This window comes from Pogoniulus pusillus, chromosome 7, assembly GCF_015220805.1.
Source record: "Pogoniulus pusillus isolate bPogPus1 chromosome 7, bPogPus1.pri, whole genome shotgun sequence".
Classification (NCBI taxonomy): Eukaryota; Metazoa; Chordata; class Aves; order Piciformes; family Lybiidae; genus Pogoniulus; species Pogoniulus pusillus.
In genome coordinates this window covers 7,126,150-7,147,512 of record NC_087270.1, presented here as the reverse complement: position 1 = coordinate 7,147,512, position 21,363 = coordinate 7,126,150, and the positions used below count along the sequence as shown (strand labels likewise).

At 44.7% G+C, this 21,363-nt stretch overlaps 1 protein-coding gene across 9 annotated transcripts in view; it reads right to left on the bottom strand.

Annotated features, from left to right (window-relative positions):
• The window catches only part of DST (dystonin), a 337,092-nt gene that overhangs the window by 201,046 nt on the left and 114,683 nt on the right, over positions 1–21,363 (bottom strand). For 8 of the 9 annotated variants that reach the window (XM_064145796.1, XM_064145803.1, XM_064145797.1 and 5 more), the window contains 2 exons: positions 5,248–5,337; positions 2,322–2,399 (listed from right to left, as the gene is read on the bottom strand). In XM_064145796.1, coding sequence (XP_064001866.1) covers positions 2,322–2,399; positions 5,248–5,337 — 168 coding nt within the window. Of the gene's footprint in view, positions 1–2,321; positions 2,400–4,635; positions 4,735–5,247; positions 5,338–21,363 lie in introns of all 9 variants that reach the window. The other variant, XM_064145802.1, reaches the window with a different exon arrangement.

Here is a 21,363-nt window from a genome sequence, read left to right as displayed (position 1 = left end):
TATCACATCTGCTGCTGTATTCATTCACAGTGCTATAAACACGAATAACAGGATTAAAACAAAGGCTGAGGTTTTGCCACTCCAATAAACTCACATCCAAAGTCCAATAATTGTTTTCTTTCTCTTATTTCATTACATTTCTCTGCATGTGTTTTCTATCTACCCATACAGCCTAGCATCTAAAGATGACTCAGATAAAAGGCATTTTGTGCTTATGTTTACAGTAAAGTCACATGGACATGCTTTTTAACATATACCCTATCAACACTGAGCAAGCAAAGGCACATCCTTCTCTTGATCTTCAGACATAACAACCAAAAACACAACCACCCCCAAATCAAGAACACACTCTCTGGAAGGAAGATTTATTCCATAATTCAAAAAGCAACTCTCAACAATTTGAAATGGTTTTGTCCCACTGCATTATAAAAACTGTCTGTGCTTGGCAACTCCACAAGATAATCAAATATGCCTTGTCTTTGTTTTTTCCCTCATGTCAGGATCTCTCTGAGTGGCAATCACAGTAAGCATTGTCTTTGGAGGTTACACAACCAACCTGAGCAAGTTACCTCATAAACATGGTTTAGAAACACCTTAACAAGGGGCTGAAACTTTAGTCAAATTCAAGTCCTAGTGGCAAATTGCCAAGAAGACCAAAGCCCTACAAGCATTCCGTACAGCAGAGATCTGCCATCTTCATGAAACTGTGAGGCTGGGGAGCACAAAGTCCTTCAGACCACAATTCACAGCTACATGATGGAGACTTGCACTTCCCACTGACACACACACATTCATAAACATCAGGGTGACCTGATGCTACACCTGCATTTTAACGTGCTGCACCATGCCTTGTTTTATGCATGGCAGACCACGTGCAAAACAAGGCATGGTGCAGCACAAGTCCAGAGCTCTCACTGCATAACAACATCGCTGTCACTGTTATTTCAAGCAGCCTTTCATTTACTTTATAGTGCCTTTGTTCAAAGGCTCACTACAGTTAATAAAAAAGGTGCTTTGATCTCAGTGAAGCAGGATTGACCTCTCTGGGCACAAGTATCATTCAGTGACCCAAAAGACAGTTGGCAATTGCACTCAATACACAAAGACATCTGCATTTGTAACTCAAGGATGTATCTGTGGTTTGCTACCTCATATTTTTTCAAACCTTTTAAGTAGCAAATAATACTAAAAAATATTTTAACTAAAATTAACCCATCAGATGCAGGTTTCCAATGTCAATTTATTTGGAGGGGGATTGACAGGTTTTTCCTTCCATGTCTGAACATTCTTTAACGTTGCTGGATTGCAAAGGGAGAAGCAATAAAGGGAGGTGTCCCTGCTTATGGCAGAGGGTTGGAACTAGATGATCTTCGAGGTCCCTTCCCACCTAAACCATTCTATGATTCTATGACAAGAACCCTGTATCACAGTATCACGAAGGTTGGAAGAGACTTCATAGATCATCAAGTCCAACCCTTTACCACAGAGCTCAAGGCCAGACCATGGCACCAAGTGCCACGTCCAGTCCTGCCTTGAACAGCTCCAGGGACGGCGACTCCACCACCTCCCCGGGCAGCCCATTCCAGTGTCCAATGACTCTCTCAGGGAAGAACTTTCTCCTCACCTCCAGCCTAAATTTCCCCTGGCGCAGCCTGAGGCTGTGTCCTCTCGTTCTGGTGCTGGCCACCTGAGAGAAGAGAGCAACCTCCCCCTGGCCACAACCTCCCCTCAGGTAGTTGTAGACAGCAATAAGGTCTCCCCTGAGCCTCCTCTTCTCCAGGCTAACCAATCCCAGCTCCCTCAGCCTCTCCTCGTAGGGCTGTGCTCAAGGCCTCTCCCCAGCCTCGTCGCCCTTCTCTGGACATGCTCAAGCATCTCAGTGTCCTTCCTAAACTGGGGGGCCCAGAACTGGACACAGTAAGTGTTAAAAAGAAATTTAAAAGCAGAAAGAAACTGCCCAGCAGTATGGGTGGGCTTTAAGTGCTTGGCTTAAAAGACACACACATGAAAGTAAGCCTGAATCTTCCGCAGCCCAACTGACTCTGCTGGCTTTCTAGGGCACCAGTTCTGCAACTCCTGAGAATCATACCTATCATTTTATCCTCTTTAATATCATACACCACATGGAGTGTTTTCATGTTGCTCAGAGAAGGGTGCAATGAACTTACCTTTGCCACATCTCTACTAACCATCTCAAGCATGAAATCAAGCCAACCCTACAACAGCAGCTGCTCTATGGCATACATAAAAGACCAAGTAGGACATATTCTTTACTTATGATCTGCAGGGGACAACATTTCCCATCAACATTTTCACCATACCTGGCGTTTTTTCAGATAGTCAAGTGCAATCTGCACGTTCTGCAGCCTGTGGAAACGCATCCGACCTTTTTCACGAGGCTAAAAGTGGAAAACAACAGCTGTGAGGTTCTCTTGTGAAACAGAAGAACAAACTCTCTGATGTAAAAGACACCATGGGGAACACCTGAAGCACTACAGTTTTAATGATGCTAATAGCTTTGGTGGAAAAGTGTATTTTAACAATTATAGGTCTCTTTTAAAGGTAGCTGAAGTGCTTTAGTGTGGTGCAGGGGAGATCAGTGGCCCCAGACAACAACTTTGATCTATGAAGGCTAGCAGCTGCTTCCCCACAGAACATTATTAAGGCCAAGAGGACTAAAGAAGGCCCTGCATGAATCTACCCACAGAAAATAAACTCTAATATAGTGTTATAAAAGGTGTACAGTCTATTGAGCAAAGCAAAATATAAGTAATGTCATGGACCCTTATGTTGTTTCTTTGGTAAACTGATGGAAAAAGCTTACCTCTGTATGCAACTTTATGATGTGATGTTGTCCATTTAGAGTATGATTGCATAATCATTATGCTATCAATACACACTGACTTAAAACACCTAACAAAGGCATTATCTTCCTCCAAACAGAATAATACAACATATACAGCCCTGGAGTGCAAGTTTAAATTCTTGATTTGGGTAGAAAATTACAAAAGGTAACAAAAAAAGTTCCAACAAGTCACCCTTCTCAAGGCAAAGTCAAAAGCTAGCAAGATGATGCTGTAAAATAAGCACGAGTTGTGTGTCAATGGAAACGTGGCAAACTGCATGCAATTAGTGTAAAATCACCAAGAAGAAGAATCAGACAGAAGAAAAGCATACTTAGCTGTCACAGATCAGCAATGGGAAAGCAGTTAAATTTATATCATCTCCAAATCCTTCTATTCTTCTTCTTTATTTCAGATTTTTCACAAACTTTCACAGCAATAAACTGAAGCAATAAACTATAATGGCTCAGTATCAGACATGAAGATGAACATATTCTCAGTCACTGCAAAACACACAGGTACCAGCCCAAGCCTTCCTCAACTGCCTGGTGGGGTTTTTTTTCCCCCCTGTGGAGCATCAGATGCTTGCCAAAATGAAACGTGGGAAAATGGAGCTGAATAAGAAGCATTAACTAAAACACAAAGAATTTAAGTTTCCATTATAGACCCTTAATTTAGTCCCTTGTTTTTCCTCCAACAGCCCTTGCTACTGAGTAGCTTCCCCAGTTGGAACAAAGGGCTGCACACCTAGAGCTTGGTTTTCCACAACAAAGAGTTGGGTAGATGACCTCAGAAAGGAAATGCAGGTTTTTTAACGTACAGCTAAAATGCAGCAGTTTGAGGTATGTTATGCCCCAGAAAAAAAAGCACAGCAATTCCACTGAAATCACAACTGCAGCACATCACACAGAGAGCCAAGGCGGCACTCAGGCCCTAGGACAGCATTTTGCTTTGGCAAACACTAATTTTAATGCGAGGTCTACAAAGGCATGAAACAGCTCACTGGGACTAACAAGCACTCAGCGCTTTATGCTTCATTAACAGGTTATTTCCCTTCTGAAAGGTTAAAGTGTAGTGAAACAGCATTTGCTGGGAGAAAATATAAACCCTGAAACAATCCATACGCTTAGTAACCACTAGACAGAGTTGTCACTTCTACTTTGATGAAAATAACTACTACATTTTATAAACTCTAACAAATAGAACTGTGTCTGAATGACCTCACTTCAAAATACGATCCAATATTATGCCAAATGCACCACGGGTACAGCAGGCTGGTGCTTCTAATTAATACAAATTGATTTTTTTGCCACTGACTTGACTAAAGACAGCCTTGAAGCTTTTGTCTAGAATATTTCTGCATGGGCAATACTGTTTGCAAGTAAAAGACAAAAATCTTGGTTTCACGGGGTGCTAGGTTGGACTGGATGATCTTGGAGGTCTCTTCCAACCTGGTTGATTCTATGGCATTTCTCTGTTTATTATTTGAAAAGATTGTTTTGCAGCATCTCAGTGACGCTGTCTGACACAGATTCGTGCCAGGGGTCTGTACAGTTCACAAAAGCAAACAAACAGAAATGTTCAACACTTCTGTTTTAGCTACTTGCAAAGAGGCTGAGTAAAAACAGGTCTGTATCATACCTCTGTCATAAACACATAGCCTGGTTTACCAATGTGAATTCTTCCGTCCTCTCTACAGCAGGCTACTGCAGCACACCGAGCTAGGAATTGACATTAGCAGACACCACACTTCAAACACTACATTAGTAGAGTTATGGGGGTCGACACCTACCCCCTTATCCTCATCCTCCACATCCTCATGCTGTTCATTTGCGCATGCTTCTGTTGAACTCACCAACCGTAAGGTCTTCAAAAAATCTCGCTCTCTTGGCTAATGAACATAACAGGCAGGAGACAGGACAGCAAAAACACAAGACAGACCACAAATGAAAAGAAGAGCATGAAAAGAATAACATAATGAAGAGAACAAATACAAAGCAAGGGAAGTAATGCTCACAAAGAAAGGAAATGACACCTGAGGAGTGTGTTAGACAGTTTCAGGGACATTTAATCCTTGCTGCTTGTAAGTTACTCCCTTTAGTGAGAAGGGGTAGTAAGCATCCAGCACTTGTTAAAAGAAAACTGTAAAGAAGAGGGAAGAACAGAAAGAACTGCACATTATCCTAATCTGAAACGAAGTCTCACTGACCACAAAAAATGAAGAGAACAGTTTGCACTCCCCCACAGAATTCACAGCAGAATGCAACTTGTGTCTTTGGTATCGAGTCGCACACTACAGAAAACATGGAAAAAACCTCCAGCAGCCTACAGGCAAGAAAATAACAAACAGAGCCAATACTTGCATCACAAACTAGAACCACTGTGTTCTGATCTAAAAGCTTACCAAGGTGTCTCCAGAAAGGACTTCTAAGAGCGAGATCAAGTTGTGTCCATCTCTTAGGTCTTCATACAGGTCATTCACATGCTTTCGAACCTACACAGGCAAGTGCAAAAATTAAACATAAGATACACCTGAGAATTCACACTCATATTAACACCAATCTTTTAAAACACAGCTAAACCTCAGATACAGCTCAGCCATCCAAATCTACCCACCTCTGTTACTGATTTATAAACTGTAAACAGGCAAATTTAACTGTAACAGGCAAAATTCACACCCATGTCTGCACTCACGCAGTTCCATCACATCGTATTTCACTTCACAGAAAAGGAAACACAACCAGCATGAAGTTAAGGATAACGAAACAATCAGTATCTAACAGTTCAAACAATACCAGAGCCTAAGTCATGACCACTTTCAGCCAATACCAGCTAGATCCAAGTATTTGTAAAGAAACCCCAAAACACATGATACACGTTTTATCCTCAGCATTCATGTTCACAGGAGTCAGGCCAGAAATTAACATCACACTTTTTAGCCTCATTACTAATCCAAACCTAACACCATGTTTTATCACCTCACATTTTCCTCTGCTTTGTGAGTTTTTCCAGTGGCTTGCACATCCACCTTATACAGCACATTAAAGAAATGTGGCATTAGGTTGACCTAATGATGCCAAGGACACGCACAGCCCTTCCCACCAGCTGTGCCTGTGGCAGACATTTCAGTGCTCTCTACAGCTCAGCAGCACTCTACCACTAGCAGCCACTAACCCAGCTGATCCTTTCCTGTGGTGCCCTATAATAGATGGTCAGCCTTTGCCAGCTGACCTCATTCAACTAATCCAGTTGAGAATAAGCAGACTCTGCCAGGCCAGCCATGAGTGAGAGAGCACACGTAATGAGGAAATAGCCCAAAATCTTCTGACAGGCACCACAAAGCTGAGATACATCTGTCCACCAGCCAACTTTTTGTTTCTTAGCACTAGCTTAAATATAATTTTATCTGAAAAGTCTAACAATTTCAGCCAGCTACACTTTAAACATCAAAGGACCTCACATTTCTCAGCAGAGATTTTTGACACTGCCAGCCAGGACAGAAGTTGAGAGATTTCCAGCTACAATTTCACGTTGTTTCCCAGGCATTCCCATTGAGGCACCAGATCAGAAACTTCCTAACCTTACAGAAGCTAAAATATGACATCAGAAATATATTGTGAAGTTACTATCCCTGCTGGAGATGGACTGCACATCCCATAGGAGGTCTATGGGACACCCCTCTGCCTGCATTTGTGTGCATTATGTCAGCAGGAATCAGTCTACATCTCTGACTTTCATAAGAATTTCTAAGTCCACCCTGTCAAATAAAAACTGCCTCCATGTTGTAAATTAGCTTCATAGATGCTTTTTAGTTCATGTTTTCTTACTTCAACTTTTAAAACATGACATCACCCTGCAATCTGCTTTCACAAAGACCACCACCTTAACTGAGAATAATGTCAATGCATATTTATGCTGACATCGAAGACTACTCAGAACCTCTAGAAGACTGATTTGTAAGGAATTACAACAGATTATGTTTCCTACATTTATGCAGACTCTGTACACAGCCAAGTTACATACCAGTGCTTACACACATACATAGCTTTAAGCACTCAGACACGTGGCCAAGTAACCACAGAATGTTAGGGGCTGGAAGGGACCTCGAAAGATCACCCAGTCATAGAATCATAGAATCAACCAGGTTGGAAGAGATCTCCAAGATCATCCAGTCCAACCTTGCACCCAGCCCTAGCCAATCAACTAGACCATGGCACTAAGTGCCTCATCCAGTCTTTTCTTGAAGACCCCTCCCTGCCAGAGCAGGATCACCTATACCAGATCACACAGGAATGCATGCAGGCAGGTTCTGAATATCTCCAGAGAGGGAGACTCCACAACCTCCCTGGGCAGTCTGTTCCAGAATTCTGTTGCTGTCACAGAGTAAAAAAAATCCACCTCATGTTTAAATGAAGCTTCCTATGTCTCAGCTTCCACCCATTGCCCCTTGTCCTGTCATCAGGCATCACTGAGAAGAGCCTGGCTTCATGCTCCTGGCACTCACCTTACATATTTATAAACATGGATAAGGTCACCTCTTAGTCTTCTCCAAGCTGAAGAGCCCCAGTTCCCTCAGTCTCTCCTTGTAAGAGAGATGTTCCATTCCCTTAATCATCTTTGTGGCTTTGTGCTGGACTCTCTCAAGCAGTTCTATGTATCTCTTGAACTGGGGGTCCAGAACTGGGCACAGTACTCCAGATGTGGCCTCACCAGGGCAGAGTAGAGGGGCAGAAGAACCTCTTTGGATCTACTAACCAGAGCCCATATCATGCACCCCACAACAGCACTGCCCCTCCTGGCCACGAGAGCATATTGCTGGCTCATGGACAACCTTCCATCAACGAGAGCCTCCAGATCTGTTTCCCCTTTGCTGCCTCCCAACAGGTCAGTCCCCTATCTATACTGGTACCTGAGGTTGTTCTTTCCCAGGTGCAAGACTCTACTCTTGCCCTTGTTGAGTTTCATTAAATTTCTTCCTGCCTTCCAGCCTGACCAAGTCTGGCTGAATGGCAGCACAGCCTTCTGGTGTGGCAGCCACTCCACCCAGACTGGTGCTAGCAGCAAACTTGGCCAGCAGTGCATTCTGTGCCCTCATCCAGGTCACTGATGAATATATTGAATAGAACCTGTCCCAGTACTGACCCTTGTGGGACCCCCCCTAGTCACAAGCCTCCATCTAGACTCTATCCCACTGACCACAACTCTGACTTTCTTCCTTTAACCAGCTCACAATCCACCTCACTACTTGGCCATCCAGACCACACTGCCTCAGTTCAGCCAGAAGGATGCTGTGAGAGACAGTGTCAAATGCTTTACTGAAATCAAGATAAACCACATTCACTGCTCTACGAACATCAATGCACCTGATTACATCCTCATAAAAGACTATCAAATTGGTCAAACACTTCCCCTTGTTAAAACCATGCTGACTGCTCCTAACGGCTCCACTGTCCTCAACATGCCTAAGGACAGCACTGAGGGAAAGTTTCTCCATTACCTTTCTGGGGATGAAGGTGAGACTGACTGGTCTACAGTTACCTGGGTCCTCCTTCCTATTCTTCCTATGCTTTTTGGAGTGATGTTTGCCCTCCTCCAGTCCCCAGGCACCTCTCCTGTGACTTACTGAAGATGATGGAGGGTGGTCTGGCAGTGACCTATTTAATTTCAGCTGTTACTAAAAAAAAAATCCTGGGAGCAATTAATTAAAAAAAAAAATCCAAGAGAAAAAAAAATTCTCTGGTACTATTAAGATGAACAAAGAAACAGAAGAGATGTTCTCCTACTACATCTGTGGCAAAAAGAAAGGGAAGCCATGTAGGTGTCGTTACAAACCCTAGTACAAGATTTTATTATGTTAAGTGCTTAAAAGATGGAAAGTACAAAGGCCTTTGAATTTTGACCCACAACAACTACACCTTCTTACATTTCTGTTCAAAAAATTATGCCCAACTGAGTGCTAAACACCTTCTGATAAAAGTGGGAAAGTTTTTGTGAGAGCATTCCCTACTACTCCCTGTCCTGCAGGCAAGACATGCCACTCTCCTGTTCCCTTAAGAAAGTAGAATCACCAGCCAGAGCAAATCATAGAATCACAGAATCAGCCAGGTTGGAAGAGACCTCCAACATCATCCAGGCCAACCTAGCACCCAGCCCTAGCCAGTCAACCAGACCATGGCACTAAGTGCCTCAGCCAGGCTTTGCTTGAACACCCCCAGGGATGGTGACTCCACCACCTCCCTGGGCAGCCCATTCCAATGCCAATCACTCTCTCTGCCAACAACTTCCTCCTAACATCCAGCCTAGACTTCCCCCAGCACAACTTGAGACTGTGTCCCCTTGTTCTGTTGCTGGTTGCCTGCGAGAAGAGACCAACCCCCACCTGGCTACAATGTCCCTTCAGGTAGTTGTAGACAGCAGTGAGGTCCCCCCGGAGCCTCCTCTTCTGTAGGCTAAACAACTCCAGCTCCCTCAGCCTCTCCTCATAGGGTTTGTGTTCCAGGCCATTCACCAGCTTTGTCCCCCCCAAAGCTGTAGTGCAGGCTAGAGGTATGAGAGTACATCAGGTCTACAACTACCTGAAGGATGGTTGTGGCCAGGGGGAGGTTGCTCTCTTCTCTCAGGTGGCCAGCACCAGAACAAGAGGACACAGCCTCAAGCTATACCAGGGGAAATTTAGGCTGGAGGTGAGGAGAAAGTTCTTCCCTGAGAGAGTCATTGGACACTGGAATGGGCTGCCCGGGGAGGTGGTGGAGTCGCCGTCCCTGGAGCTGTTCAAGGCAGGATTGGACGTGGCACTTGGTGCCATGGTCTAGCCTTGAGCTCTGTGGTAAAGGGTTGGACTTGATGATCTGTGAGGTCTCTTCCAACCTTGGTGATACTGTGAAAAACAATGCACCAGCACAGCTGTGCAACACATCAGTGCCTGCACTTGTTTCAATACTCAACTCATAGGGGTTGCTCAATGTATAGGCACTTGACTTACAGAAGGGAAGAGAAAATGCTACCATTTCTAATCTGTCTGCTTTTGTTTTGCATTAAATGCAGAATAATTTTGTTATCCTGCCATCTGCCTCTCACAACACACAGTTGTTGACCTTTTGTATTAGAGGCAACTGTCCTCCTCAGTTTATCTCTGTAGAAATCACAGATGCTTCAGAGATTAACTCATGCTGTCTATGAAGAGAGTGGCATAGAGCTGACAAAACAGGGAAGCCAGCAGTACATTTTGGACAGATACCATAGTTCTGCCATTGCCTGACAACTGGTGTGAAGATTGATTACTTCAGACATACTACTTTGGTATGCTGGCACATACAGCTCAGGTACACCCTGCACAGCAGATGTGCACTTAAAAAGGTGTATTTGAGCAACTGGTGTGCAGCAAGCACATAGAATCAAGCAGGTTGGAAGAGACCTCCAAGATCATCCAGGCCAACCTAGCACCCAGCCCTAGCCACTCAACTAGACCATGGTACCAAGTGCCTCATCCAGTCCTTTCTTGAACACCTCCAGGGATGGTGACTCCACCACCTCCCTGGGCAGCCCATTCCAATGCCAATCACTCTCTCTGACAACAACTTCCTCCTAACATCCAGCCTACACTTCCCCTGGCACAACTTGAGACTGTGTCCCCTTGTTCTGTTGCTGGTTGCCTGGCAGAAGAGGCCACCCCTTACCTGGCTACAATGTCCCTTCAGGTAGTTGCAGACAGCAATGAGGTCTGCCCTGAGCCTCCTCTTCTCTAGGCTAAACAACTCCAGCTCCCTCAGCCTCTCCTCATAGGGTTTGTGTTCCAGGCCTTTCACCACATCCACTCAAAGCAGCAGACTGCTTCCTTTAAAAAAGCATTTTCCAAGAGAAGCAACGCTGCCACATGAGGAGAAGCTTACAGTCCTGCATCACTCATGTTCTGCTGCCACATTCAGCCTCCTAACAACACCTAACAGCACAAGTATTAGGTGCAGATGGGGGCCCATGGAAGGATTTGTGGTATCTACTCAGCTCAGCTGCACTTCATAATATTTTTTAATAGCTTTTCTATGAAATCACTGAATTATCAGCCCTAGATTGTGCAAGGTCCACGTGCAAAGTAGCTTACGTGCTGCCTCAGGCAACGTTTTGCAATACACCCACGTGAGTGTGGCAGATTGCATTATCTGGGCATGAGAAGAGATTCTTTCAGGAAGATGTGGAAGACACTGAGTGGCTAAGGGGCATCTGACAAAACTTAAAGACGAGCAAAATGGCTTCATGAGTCAAGAGGAGACAGGGAAAACTTAAGGCACGGTTTCAGAAGTGATTAATCTTTTGATTTTCATCTTTTGGCATGTGTGCTATGATGTCTGTGGTAAGGAAAACTCTCATCTCCGTTGACATCAGCATGAGAAGTTTTCATAGTTTCCCAGCAAACTTAAGTTTTGCAGTCTAGTGCCTTGGAGAATGTGCACTAAGCACTAGTGAAAAAAAAAAATCAAAAAGCTCTTCCAACTGCAGCAGTCACAGAGCTGTGATCTTCCTACTAGAACACAGCATGCTGACAAATGAAGACCATGAAGACAGAAACAGCCTCTGAAAGCTGCAATCTAATATCTCACATAACTTGCATAGCTTTATTATACTGTTCAGCTGACACATCTGGTTGTCCTTACAAACCGAGGTGTTATTGGTTCCAACCTCATGCACAATTCTGCTTTTGAGTTAAAGACCCTGGCCCACAGGCTTCCTCCTCTGTGGGCTGATGTCAGAGCACACCTGTCCCCACTGTCTTCAGTCTGCCTGATTCTTGTTTGCACTCTCAGAGAAGGAAGGCATGATTCAGCTGCCCATGTACACAACTAGACAGTTTATGTTTAGAAGCCATGGTGTTTGGCCTTCACTTGCTTCTACAGAAGGACTAAGGTTTTTCTAAGTCCTGCTGCTCAGTCCTTCATTGATGTCTGTCCTGAATACAGTTACACATCTCAGACAGTCCTGTGTGTCCACACTCACAGAACTGAATCTGTACACGCCATGGATCACATCACAAAACAATCCATCCTCCACACAAAGCCTATCTCTTACAAATGTAATAGTTGTGTTGCCCAGATACTGGAAAATCTGCAGTTTGACCCAATAAAACCAAAAGCTGCTCATGCTGGTATGGGTAAAAGGGAAAGGACTGTCCCTTCTGCAAGCTAAACCAGCTTAATCTTGAAAAAGATGGACAGAAGATCACAGAATCACAGAATTAACCAGGTTGGAAAATATCTCTAGGATCATTGAGTCCAACCTATCACCTAACCCTTCCAATTAACTAAACCATGCACTAAGTGCCTCACCCAGCCTCCTTTTAAACACCTCCAGGGATGGTGACTCCACCACCTCCCCAGGCAGCCCATTCCAATGCCAATCACTCCTTCTGTGAAGAATTTCTTCCTAACGTCCAGCCTAAACCTGCCCTGGCACAGTTTGCAGCTGCGAACTTACTTCTCTCACTGGGTGCCTGGGAGAAGAGACTGACCCCCGCCTGGCTACAACCTCCTTTCAGGTAAAGAGCAATGAGGTCTCCCTTAAGCCTCCTCTTCCCCAAGCTCCCTCAGCCACTCCTCACAAGGCTGTGCTCCAGCCCCTTCACCTGCCCTGGTGCCCTTCTCTGGACACGTTCAAGTACCTTGACATCTTTCTTAAATTGAGGGGCCCAGAGCTGGACACAGCACTCAAGGTGTGGCCTGACCAGTGCAGAGTACAGGGGCAGGATGACCTCCCTGCTTCTGCTGGCCACACTATTCCTGATACAGGCCAGGATGCCACTGGCCTTCTTGGCCACCTGGGCACACCATTGCTTCATGTTCAGTTGGCTGTCGACCAGCACCCCCAGGTCCCTCACTACCTGGCTGCTCTCCGGCCACTCTTTCCCCAGCCTGTAGTGTTGCATGGGGTTATTGTGGCTGAAGTGCATAACTCAGCACCTGGCCTTGTTAAAACTCACAATGTTGGACTGTGCCCATCTATCCAGCCTGTACAGGTCCCTCTGCAGAGCCCTCCTGCCCTCCAACAGGTTGACATGCAATCCCAACTCAGTGTCTTCTGGAAACTCACTGGTGCTGGACTCAATCCCCTCATCCAGATCACCAATGAAGACCCAGCTGGACTGGACCCAGCACTGATCCCTGGGGGACACCACTAGTGACAGCTGTCAACTGGATGTGGCTCCATTCACCACCAGCCAGTTCTTAACCCAGCACAGAGTGCCCCTGTCCAAGCCAAGGGCTGCCAGCTTGGCCAGGAGTTTGCTGTGGCACACAGTGTCAAAGGCCTTGCTGAAGTCCAGTAGACTACAGCCACAGCCTTCCCCACGTCCACCAGGCAGGTCACCTGGTCATAAAAAGAGATCAGGTTGGTCAAGCAGGACCTGGCCCTCCTAAATCTGTGCTGGTTGGCTCTGAAGGGACATTGCAGCCAGGTGGGGGTGGCCTCTTCTCCCAGGCAACCACCAACAGAACAAGGGGACACATTGATTCTATGACTCTATGATCCCCTGGCCATGCTGTAGGTGCTCTGTGATTGCACTCAGGATGATGCGCCCCAGGTTGCACAAACCAGCCATGTCCTGGTCTGGTTAAATAGGGTTAACTTTCCTCAGAAGAAGTTGGAAAGGGCCACACCCAAATGAATCAGCTAATGGAGTATTATTCCATCACACAACACCATAGCTGCTACATCAGGGGAGAGCTGATGCAGTTGGTTTTGCACACTCGGCAAGCGGTGGGTGAGCCATTAGCATTTTTATCTCGCTCCATTTATATATTCTTTTGTTGGCATCATCATCATCTATTCCCATTATTCCTGCTCTTTGTAGTGTTCTATTAAGCTCTATTTATCTCAGCCTACAGGGTTTTCCATTTTGCTCCAAATTCATCCTTCCAAACCTGTCTGGGAGAGAGCGTGGGGAGGGTCAGTTATGGGAGCAGCTGCGCGGGGCTCAGCTGCAGCTGTGCCTGCACCCAGGACAAACAGGAAGGCTGCTCTCACTGCACTGTCACACCTCTACATTTTAGCAGGGCCTGCTGCAACAGGACATGCAGTAATGGCTTTAATCAAAAAGAATGGTATATTTAGATTAGACACAAGAAATTAATATATTAGCTCAAAGTGCAGAGAAATGCTGGCCCAGGTTGCCCAGAGAGGTGGTAGATGCCCTACCCCTGGAAACTCTCCAGGTCAGGTCAGACAGGGCAACCTGATCTAGCTTAAGATGCTCCTGCTCACTGTAGGGAGGTTGTCTAGATGACCCTTGGTGGTCCTTTCCAACACAAACCATTTGGTGATTCTACAAAACCACAAAAGAATCATACTCTTTTTTTAAATTCAGAAGTAAACATAGCAGGAAAATAGGGTTGTGGCCCTTGTGTGCATATATATACAGTGGGTGCACACCCAGTATATATGTAGAGAGATCTCACAGACAACTCTGCCAACACACATTCAGCATGATTTATGAGCAACACTCTAAAATTCTGAGCAGGTTGCAAGAAGATCCATGCAGCATGCTATTGTCAAAACATCCCCAAGACTGACCTGCCAAGCCAGGCTGCTTCTTCAAACATCTTCTAGCTTACTCACTTTGCTCTACAGACTTAAGATTCCCCCATGAAAAGCACATAAGTGCTGCTTGATGCACCACAGGGCCACTCCACCTTGGGGAATTTCCATCCTCACAGGCCAATGGGCACAGCAAGGCACTGAGCTCTGGTTCATGGCCAAGAGATCAGGGAGCTGAAGCAGTTCCATGCGCATCGACACTCACCCCCTGAGTTTCTCACATTCTTTAGAATCATAGAATCAACCAGGTTGGAAGAGATCTCCAAGATCATCTAGTCCCTTACTTAAAATGCAAACTTTATTTCTGGAGCAAAAACCCTGTAAACATATACCCTGGCCATAATTATGGGTGAGTCCTGGGATAAACTTCACTCACTCTCTTAAAAAATATGCAAGCACACAAGTGCTGGCAGAGCTTGATTTCTGGCTAGCCCTGACGTGGGCAGAGCACAGGCAGCCTGAGCACTGGGCTGCAGATGGTGCTGTTCCCTCATCTCTGCACATACATACATGCCCCAGAGCTGGACACCTGTCACCACAGACACCCCAGTTTGCTCACTCTGGCCCAACAGCACAGAGCCCACAGCCATAGCCAGCAGGGGGAAAACCTGTGTCTGGTCCCTCTCGCCAGACTTGCAAAGTCTGGTGAATCCAGTTTTAAGTCCTGTGGTCTGAAAGTCACCTTTGGCCTATTCTTTTACTCACCATTCTGATGATCCACTCTGCAGGAAACATTTCCTGCAGTTCACTGAAATAAATTTTTCTTTGTTTCATACTCAGGGGTAGTTTTCCAGCTGTTTGCCTCTGGATAGTGATTTTTTCAAACAGCAGGCATTGCTAATACTACTCCACTTCCTAAAGTCCCTTTATCATTTCAAACACTTTCACTAAGCCACCTTTAAACAAGTCTCCCACACAAAGTGAGTTCAACACACATGATCTTTCTTTGTAATGAGTATTTCCTAATTAAAGATTCCTCCTTGGTCACATCTTTGGTTTAATTCTTTACTTTCTCACCTGGCCAATGCTCTAGATTCTACTGGTGTAAGAACTTTTATGATCTGAATGCACCTCCCATGTTCCACCCCTCTAAAGACTTGTCCTTCTATCTAAGCTTGGATCTTTGCATCTCTTCCAGACAACTCAACTGTCCAACTCACCCACTGCTTTTGCAGACTGTATTTCACATTTTGTCATCACTGTTCAATTGTTTTAGATGTCTCTGAGTGTCTCTCAATAAACTAGTCTTTTGTATGGCTGTAAGATGGAGCCATGGCTCAATTAAAAGAGTAAAAATCAGGCCACTAATAAACCTTGTCCTTATATTACTCCTCTTATCCTATGCTGGATTTCATGTAGTGCATTCCAAAATTCTCCTAATCCCCAATCAGCAAATACATAAGCAGGTGCATAATCTTACATGCACATAAAACAGGAGGGAAAAAAAACCACCCATGAGTCCTTTTCTACATTTCAATAGTTGTGTGATACCTGAAACATCATTTACTGTGTAAATGTAATCAACTGTGTAAGTGTAATCAAATGTCTTAAATATAAACCTCCTTATTTTCTGCCTCCTGTATTAAAGATAAATCTTGTGTCTGTTCCAGCTCAACTCTTTTAGAACTAATGGGCTTTCTGAAAGGTTCTCTTCAGCCAACCAACACTGGTCCAGTCACTCAGAGTATCTACATGTCCTGTTGTGATTATTCATTACCACAGCACTACCTTCACTTTTCAAACAGCCTTAGAGGAATGCTTGTAACTTTACATATGAGAATCGATCTATGAGGTCTCTTCCAACGTTGGTGATACTGTGATACTGATACTGTGATTAATCCATCTGAGTGGAGCCCATACTACATTGATTCACAACAATGGCAGAAACAAGTATCTGCTAAGATAAAACAAAATCTATTGATACAATTTAAAGTCCCAAAGTGTTCATTTATCCAGCCTAAATTACCATTTATTTCAACAAGGTGTGCTAGTTTGAAGCAGGGTAGAATGTTCTGGTGAGAAGAACTAGATCATAGGCTGTGAAAGGAAAACAGTGGTGATGTCTACTCCCCTCAGAGTCTTGCTGAAGAAGAAACAAAAACATTAGATAACACTCTGGGCACTTTTGTTTCACACTCTGGCTGGACTGCATCTCTCTAACACACCCTCCACTCACCTTTGCTGCTTAACCTCTTGGCTGAACCTCTATTCTTCTTTAGGACTGGGGTAAGGTTGAGAGGGGCAGGGGGAAGGTGCAGGGGTGGTTGAGAGCCCCTCCTGAGGACTCAGGTTTCTGGGAGGGCTGTTGTGTTTCTGTATTCCCTTCTACCTTGTCTATTTCTGTCTATAACTGTATATACTGTAAATATCTGCTTGTATATAGTGCTAGCAGTAAATAAATAGCTTCATTTATATTCCCAGAGCTGGCTGAGTCTAGTCTGGGTGATTTCTAAAGTGTGGGGGGGTGGGGAACACCCAAACCATCATATATCTTTATGTAGAGACTGAGACTCTTAATCTCAGGGTCGTGGGTTCGAGGCCCATGTTGGGCTCTCAACCACCCCTGCACCTTCCCCCTGCCCCTCTCAACCTTACCCCAGTCCTAAAGAAGAAGAGAGGTTCAACCAAGAGCTTAAGAAGCAGAGGTGAGTGGAAGGTGTGTTAGAGAGATGTAGCTCAGTCAGCAGCCCAAGGCAGAGTGTGAGACAAAAATGGCCAGAGTGTTATCTAATGTTTTCCTTTCCTCTTCAGCAAGACTCTGAGGGGAGTAGACATCACCACTGTTTTCCTTTCACAGCCTATGATCTATTCTTCTCACCAAAACATTCTACCCTGCTTCAAACTAGCACACAAGGTAATCTTCATTCTGCAGACAGCCCTCAGGACACATGATGGACAGATGGTATGTTACACAAGGTCCCACACAACTCCATGTATATTCCCAGCTCACTAGTACTTCTTGCACCATTTGTGACTTTAATGCACAGCATGTCCACGTCTCTCCTCCATGCAGTACTCCTTGGTCAAGTGCTTTTTTGCATAAAACTACATAAAAATACTTATGAACCTTAAAAGCACAACGCACATAGGCACATCATAAAAGCCTACCTACTCCTCAACCATATATTCTGGTTGTTAGGACATAGTAACTCAGTACATAAAACTGTTAAGTGTGGCTTACAATCTGCTTAAAAGCATGAGTTGTGACATCTATCCTTCCCCCTTTCTGACATGTTTTACCTATAAAAGCATAAGTAAGGATTAATAATTCATGCAATGCAAACCTTGCCAAGTTTCACTTCACAGTGCAGCCCACTGAATGAGAGCATTCTCACTTGAACTGTGGGATTGCTGCAGGTTGAAACCACTGATTTAATGAAAGCAGAAGTTTTAGTAAGTAACTTGCCAATGATCAGCTTTAAGACACAAAGCTGAATGTTGTTTTGCCAGAGAAGGGCTGGGCCTTAGAAGGCTGTTGTGCCAGGGAAAGTCTAGGCTGGATGTTAGGAGGAAGTTGTTGGCAGAGAGAGTGATTGGCATTGGAATGGGCTGCCCAGGGAGGTGGTGGAGTCACCATCCCTGGAGGTGTTCAGGAGGAGACTGAATGAGGCACTTAGTGCCATGGTCTATTTGATTGGATAGGGCTGGGGGATAGGTTGGACTGGATGATCTTGGAGGTCTCTTCCAACCTGGTTGATTCTATGATTCTATGAACTGAAAGGCTACAAATGACTGAACAGATCACCTCACCTGACCCAGTGCAGCGGAGCAGCCATGAATTTGGTTAAAACCTGCCAGAGGTACTTCACTAATTCATTGTTGAAAATTCACACAAAGGAAGTTCTGCAGTGTACTGCACGCAAGTCAGTGGTTTATTATGCTTACTTGCTTTTCAAAGAGGGGGATTTTCCCTTACTAATCTTCAAATTAGATCTGCCTTTGTAAACTAACCTGCATCTCCCCACAGGCACTTAGAGCCTGACCTCACAAAACACTTCTTCACCAGCCTCTGCATAATCAGTTTTCACATACCGAGGACACATTATCATGTCAGTCCTCTGTTTTAGACTAAACAAACTCAATTATCATAATCTGTCCTTGATTTTCCAAGAAAACTTCTCTTCTGCAGCTTTGTTACAGATGGCTGACAACTTCTGGTTGCAGCAAAGACCAAGGCTTGTGCAGCCGAGTGTCAAGACCACATTCCCGCCAGCATGTGTCCACAAAAATGCACAATTACAAGCTGTCTCTGCCTCCTTAGCACCATTCTGGCCCCCAGGCAGAGTGTGGAGCTCACCTGTAGTTCCTGGAGCTCTCTGGGCACAAGCTCACAGAGTCAAATGCACATGATAAACCTGGAAACAACGTGGCAGGGTGAGGGACCTATTTGTTGCTGAGGTGACAAAAGGCCTAAGTCTAGAAGGGTACAGCTGCAGCATGAGAAAACCAAGAGCATCACCACAAGGATGAAGTAACAGAACTCAAATGCTCACTTGAGGACATGGCAAAGCAAGGTCAGCAGGTGCTTGGATGCCATCTCTAGGTGAAAATGAGACAGGTCCCTGCTCATGCATGTGGCCTCCCAGAGCCAGGTGGAATTAACAGCTGCAGCTGTTACTGATGGCAACATCCAAGCTAACTATGTTTGGGATCCTTTCATTCAAGCTTTGTGACAGTAATCTGCTAATAAACCAACAAGTGGTAGCATGTCAACAAATATAGATATATATGCTGCCCCTTTGTCTGTCTGCTTTTAAAGGCCAGTTGTTACCTGGTCTTCTTGGGGACAGAAATTACTCTGTGAGGTCTGTAACTGCCCATTCTTTTCTTCTGCTTGGGAGAGAGGCATTATGCTTACTGCAACTGCAGACTCCTAGGAGCTCTCTGTCCTCTCTGAATTGTTCAATAGAATGATAAAATCTGAATCACTGCAACTAGTTCCTAACCATTGGGTGAACGAAGTCATGCAACCAGAAAGTACACCTGAGTATTATTTGACCTGCTCTTCCCTTATCTGAATTGCACTCTCATTTTATCAAAACATGTTTTGGCAAGTTAGCATTTTGTAGAATTCAGACTTTTCTTCTACACACTCCATATTATTTCTCACTTGTTCCTCAGTAACACAGCTGCACTTCTTTCTTCTTCACGTTCTGACATTATTACAGAACTAGCTTCACTAACTTCTTTATTCAAATCTTGAGTCCTGCTGTCCTTATTTCCACCTCTTGTATAGCTCCTTTGTAGCTCACACATATCCTAAAAGCAGCAGTTTGATCTATATGATCTATTCTATCTTTCATACCTCTCTGCAGCCTGCCTTTGTGCCTCCAACACAAGTGCCTTCAATGACTGCCAGATCTCCTGCATTCCTCCCTCTCCTACATTACTTTCCCAGGAGACTGCCTATTGCTTTCCCCAGTTCTGTTGCTTAGAAGTTCATTGTTCACTTTTTTACCTCTCACTTCTCTCTTTGATTTGAAAGGTGAGCCTGGGATTTTGCAATCACTTTGCTGTTAACTTACCTTCCCTTTTAAAACTGGAAGCAATCCCTCCCCATCAATCTAAACCCAAGTAGCAGCTTTGCTAGCAACTGCCTGAATCTGACAGGCTGAAGGTCTTCCTGGCTGGCACTTCTCTCACAAAACTGCTCTACACCAGAGGCAACCACTCCAATTCCTGCAGCAGGCAGGAAAACAACAAGTGTGCCCTGACCTGGCTTTCACATCTGCTTGGAGATGAGCTGAGCCATGCCACATCAATGTCTCTTCCTTGCATAGGCTACTGTGGACACCTTTGTAGTTGTTCAACTGCAGACCTTCACATCTTGCTCTTCCTGTCAGTTACACAGATGATTGATCTTCTCTGTTACTACACATTCCTGTGCCTGCCACGTTAGTAAGTGACCAAAACTCTACTGTCAACCTTCTTGTTCCAGTTCAATGCCTCCAACTGCCAACAGCCTTCTGTCTGATCTTACCTACAGTCAAAGGAACACTGAGGTTCCAGTTACACACTGCCACTGCTGGTCTTCACTCTTCATGCTTCCAATTCATCCTCTCCTTTGCAGCCTTTGTGTTATGTGTCATCAACTGCAACTTTGATCAGAGATCGTTTCAAGTATTAAAAAAGTAATGCTAATAACATCAAACTCAGCCAGCAAATCTGACTTTCACAGTTTCTAACTACAGAGGTACACTGATTCAGACCAAAGCCAATACACCTTCACTGCTCTGGTGAAAATCCTCCAGAGCTGTGTCCAGCTCTAGAGTCCTCAGCACAGGAAAGACATGGACCTGTTGGCCTGAGTGCAGAGTAAGACAATAAAAACGGTCAGACAGATGAGTGCCTCCTCTTGGAAGAAAGGCTCAGAGAAGGTTTTAGGTACAGCTTATGGTCACCTTTATAAACTTAGAGGGGGCCAACATGAAAAACGAGAACAATCTCTTTTAGCAGGGCCTGTTGCAATAGGACATAAGGTAGTACTTTTGAACTAAAAGAAGGCAGATACAGACTAGACAGAAGAAGGGTATTTTTGACAGTGAGCTTTCAGAGCAAAGCACTGAAACAGGCTGCCCAAACAGGTGGTAGATGCCTCATCCCTGGACACATTCCAGGTGAGACTGGACAGGGCTCTGAGAAACCCAATATATTGAAACGTGACCCTGCTTATTGCAGGGCAGTAAGCACTGGACAGCCTTTAGAAGTCTCTTCCAACCTAAACTGTTACGGTTTAGTGGAGGATTAGGCAATGTAAACAGTCAGACTTGACCTTAAAGGTCTTTTCTAACCTAAATGATTCTATGACTCTACAGCAGGTTTAAGACTGAACACTGGAAGTTTCTTACTGTCTGGGGTCCACATAATGAGACAAATACTAATCCCACAGGGGTCAATGGCACAATTTCAATGGCCTCACACGAAGACAGAGTGTTTCTAA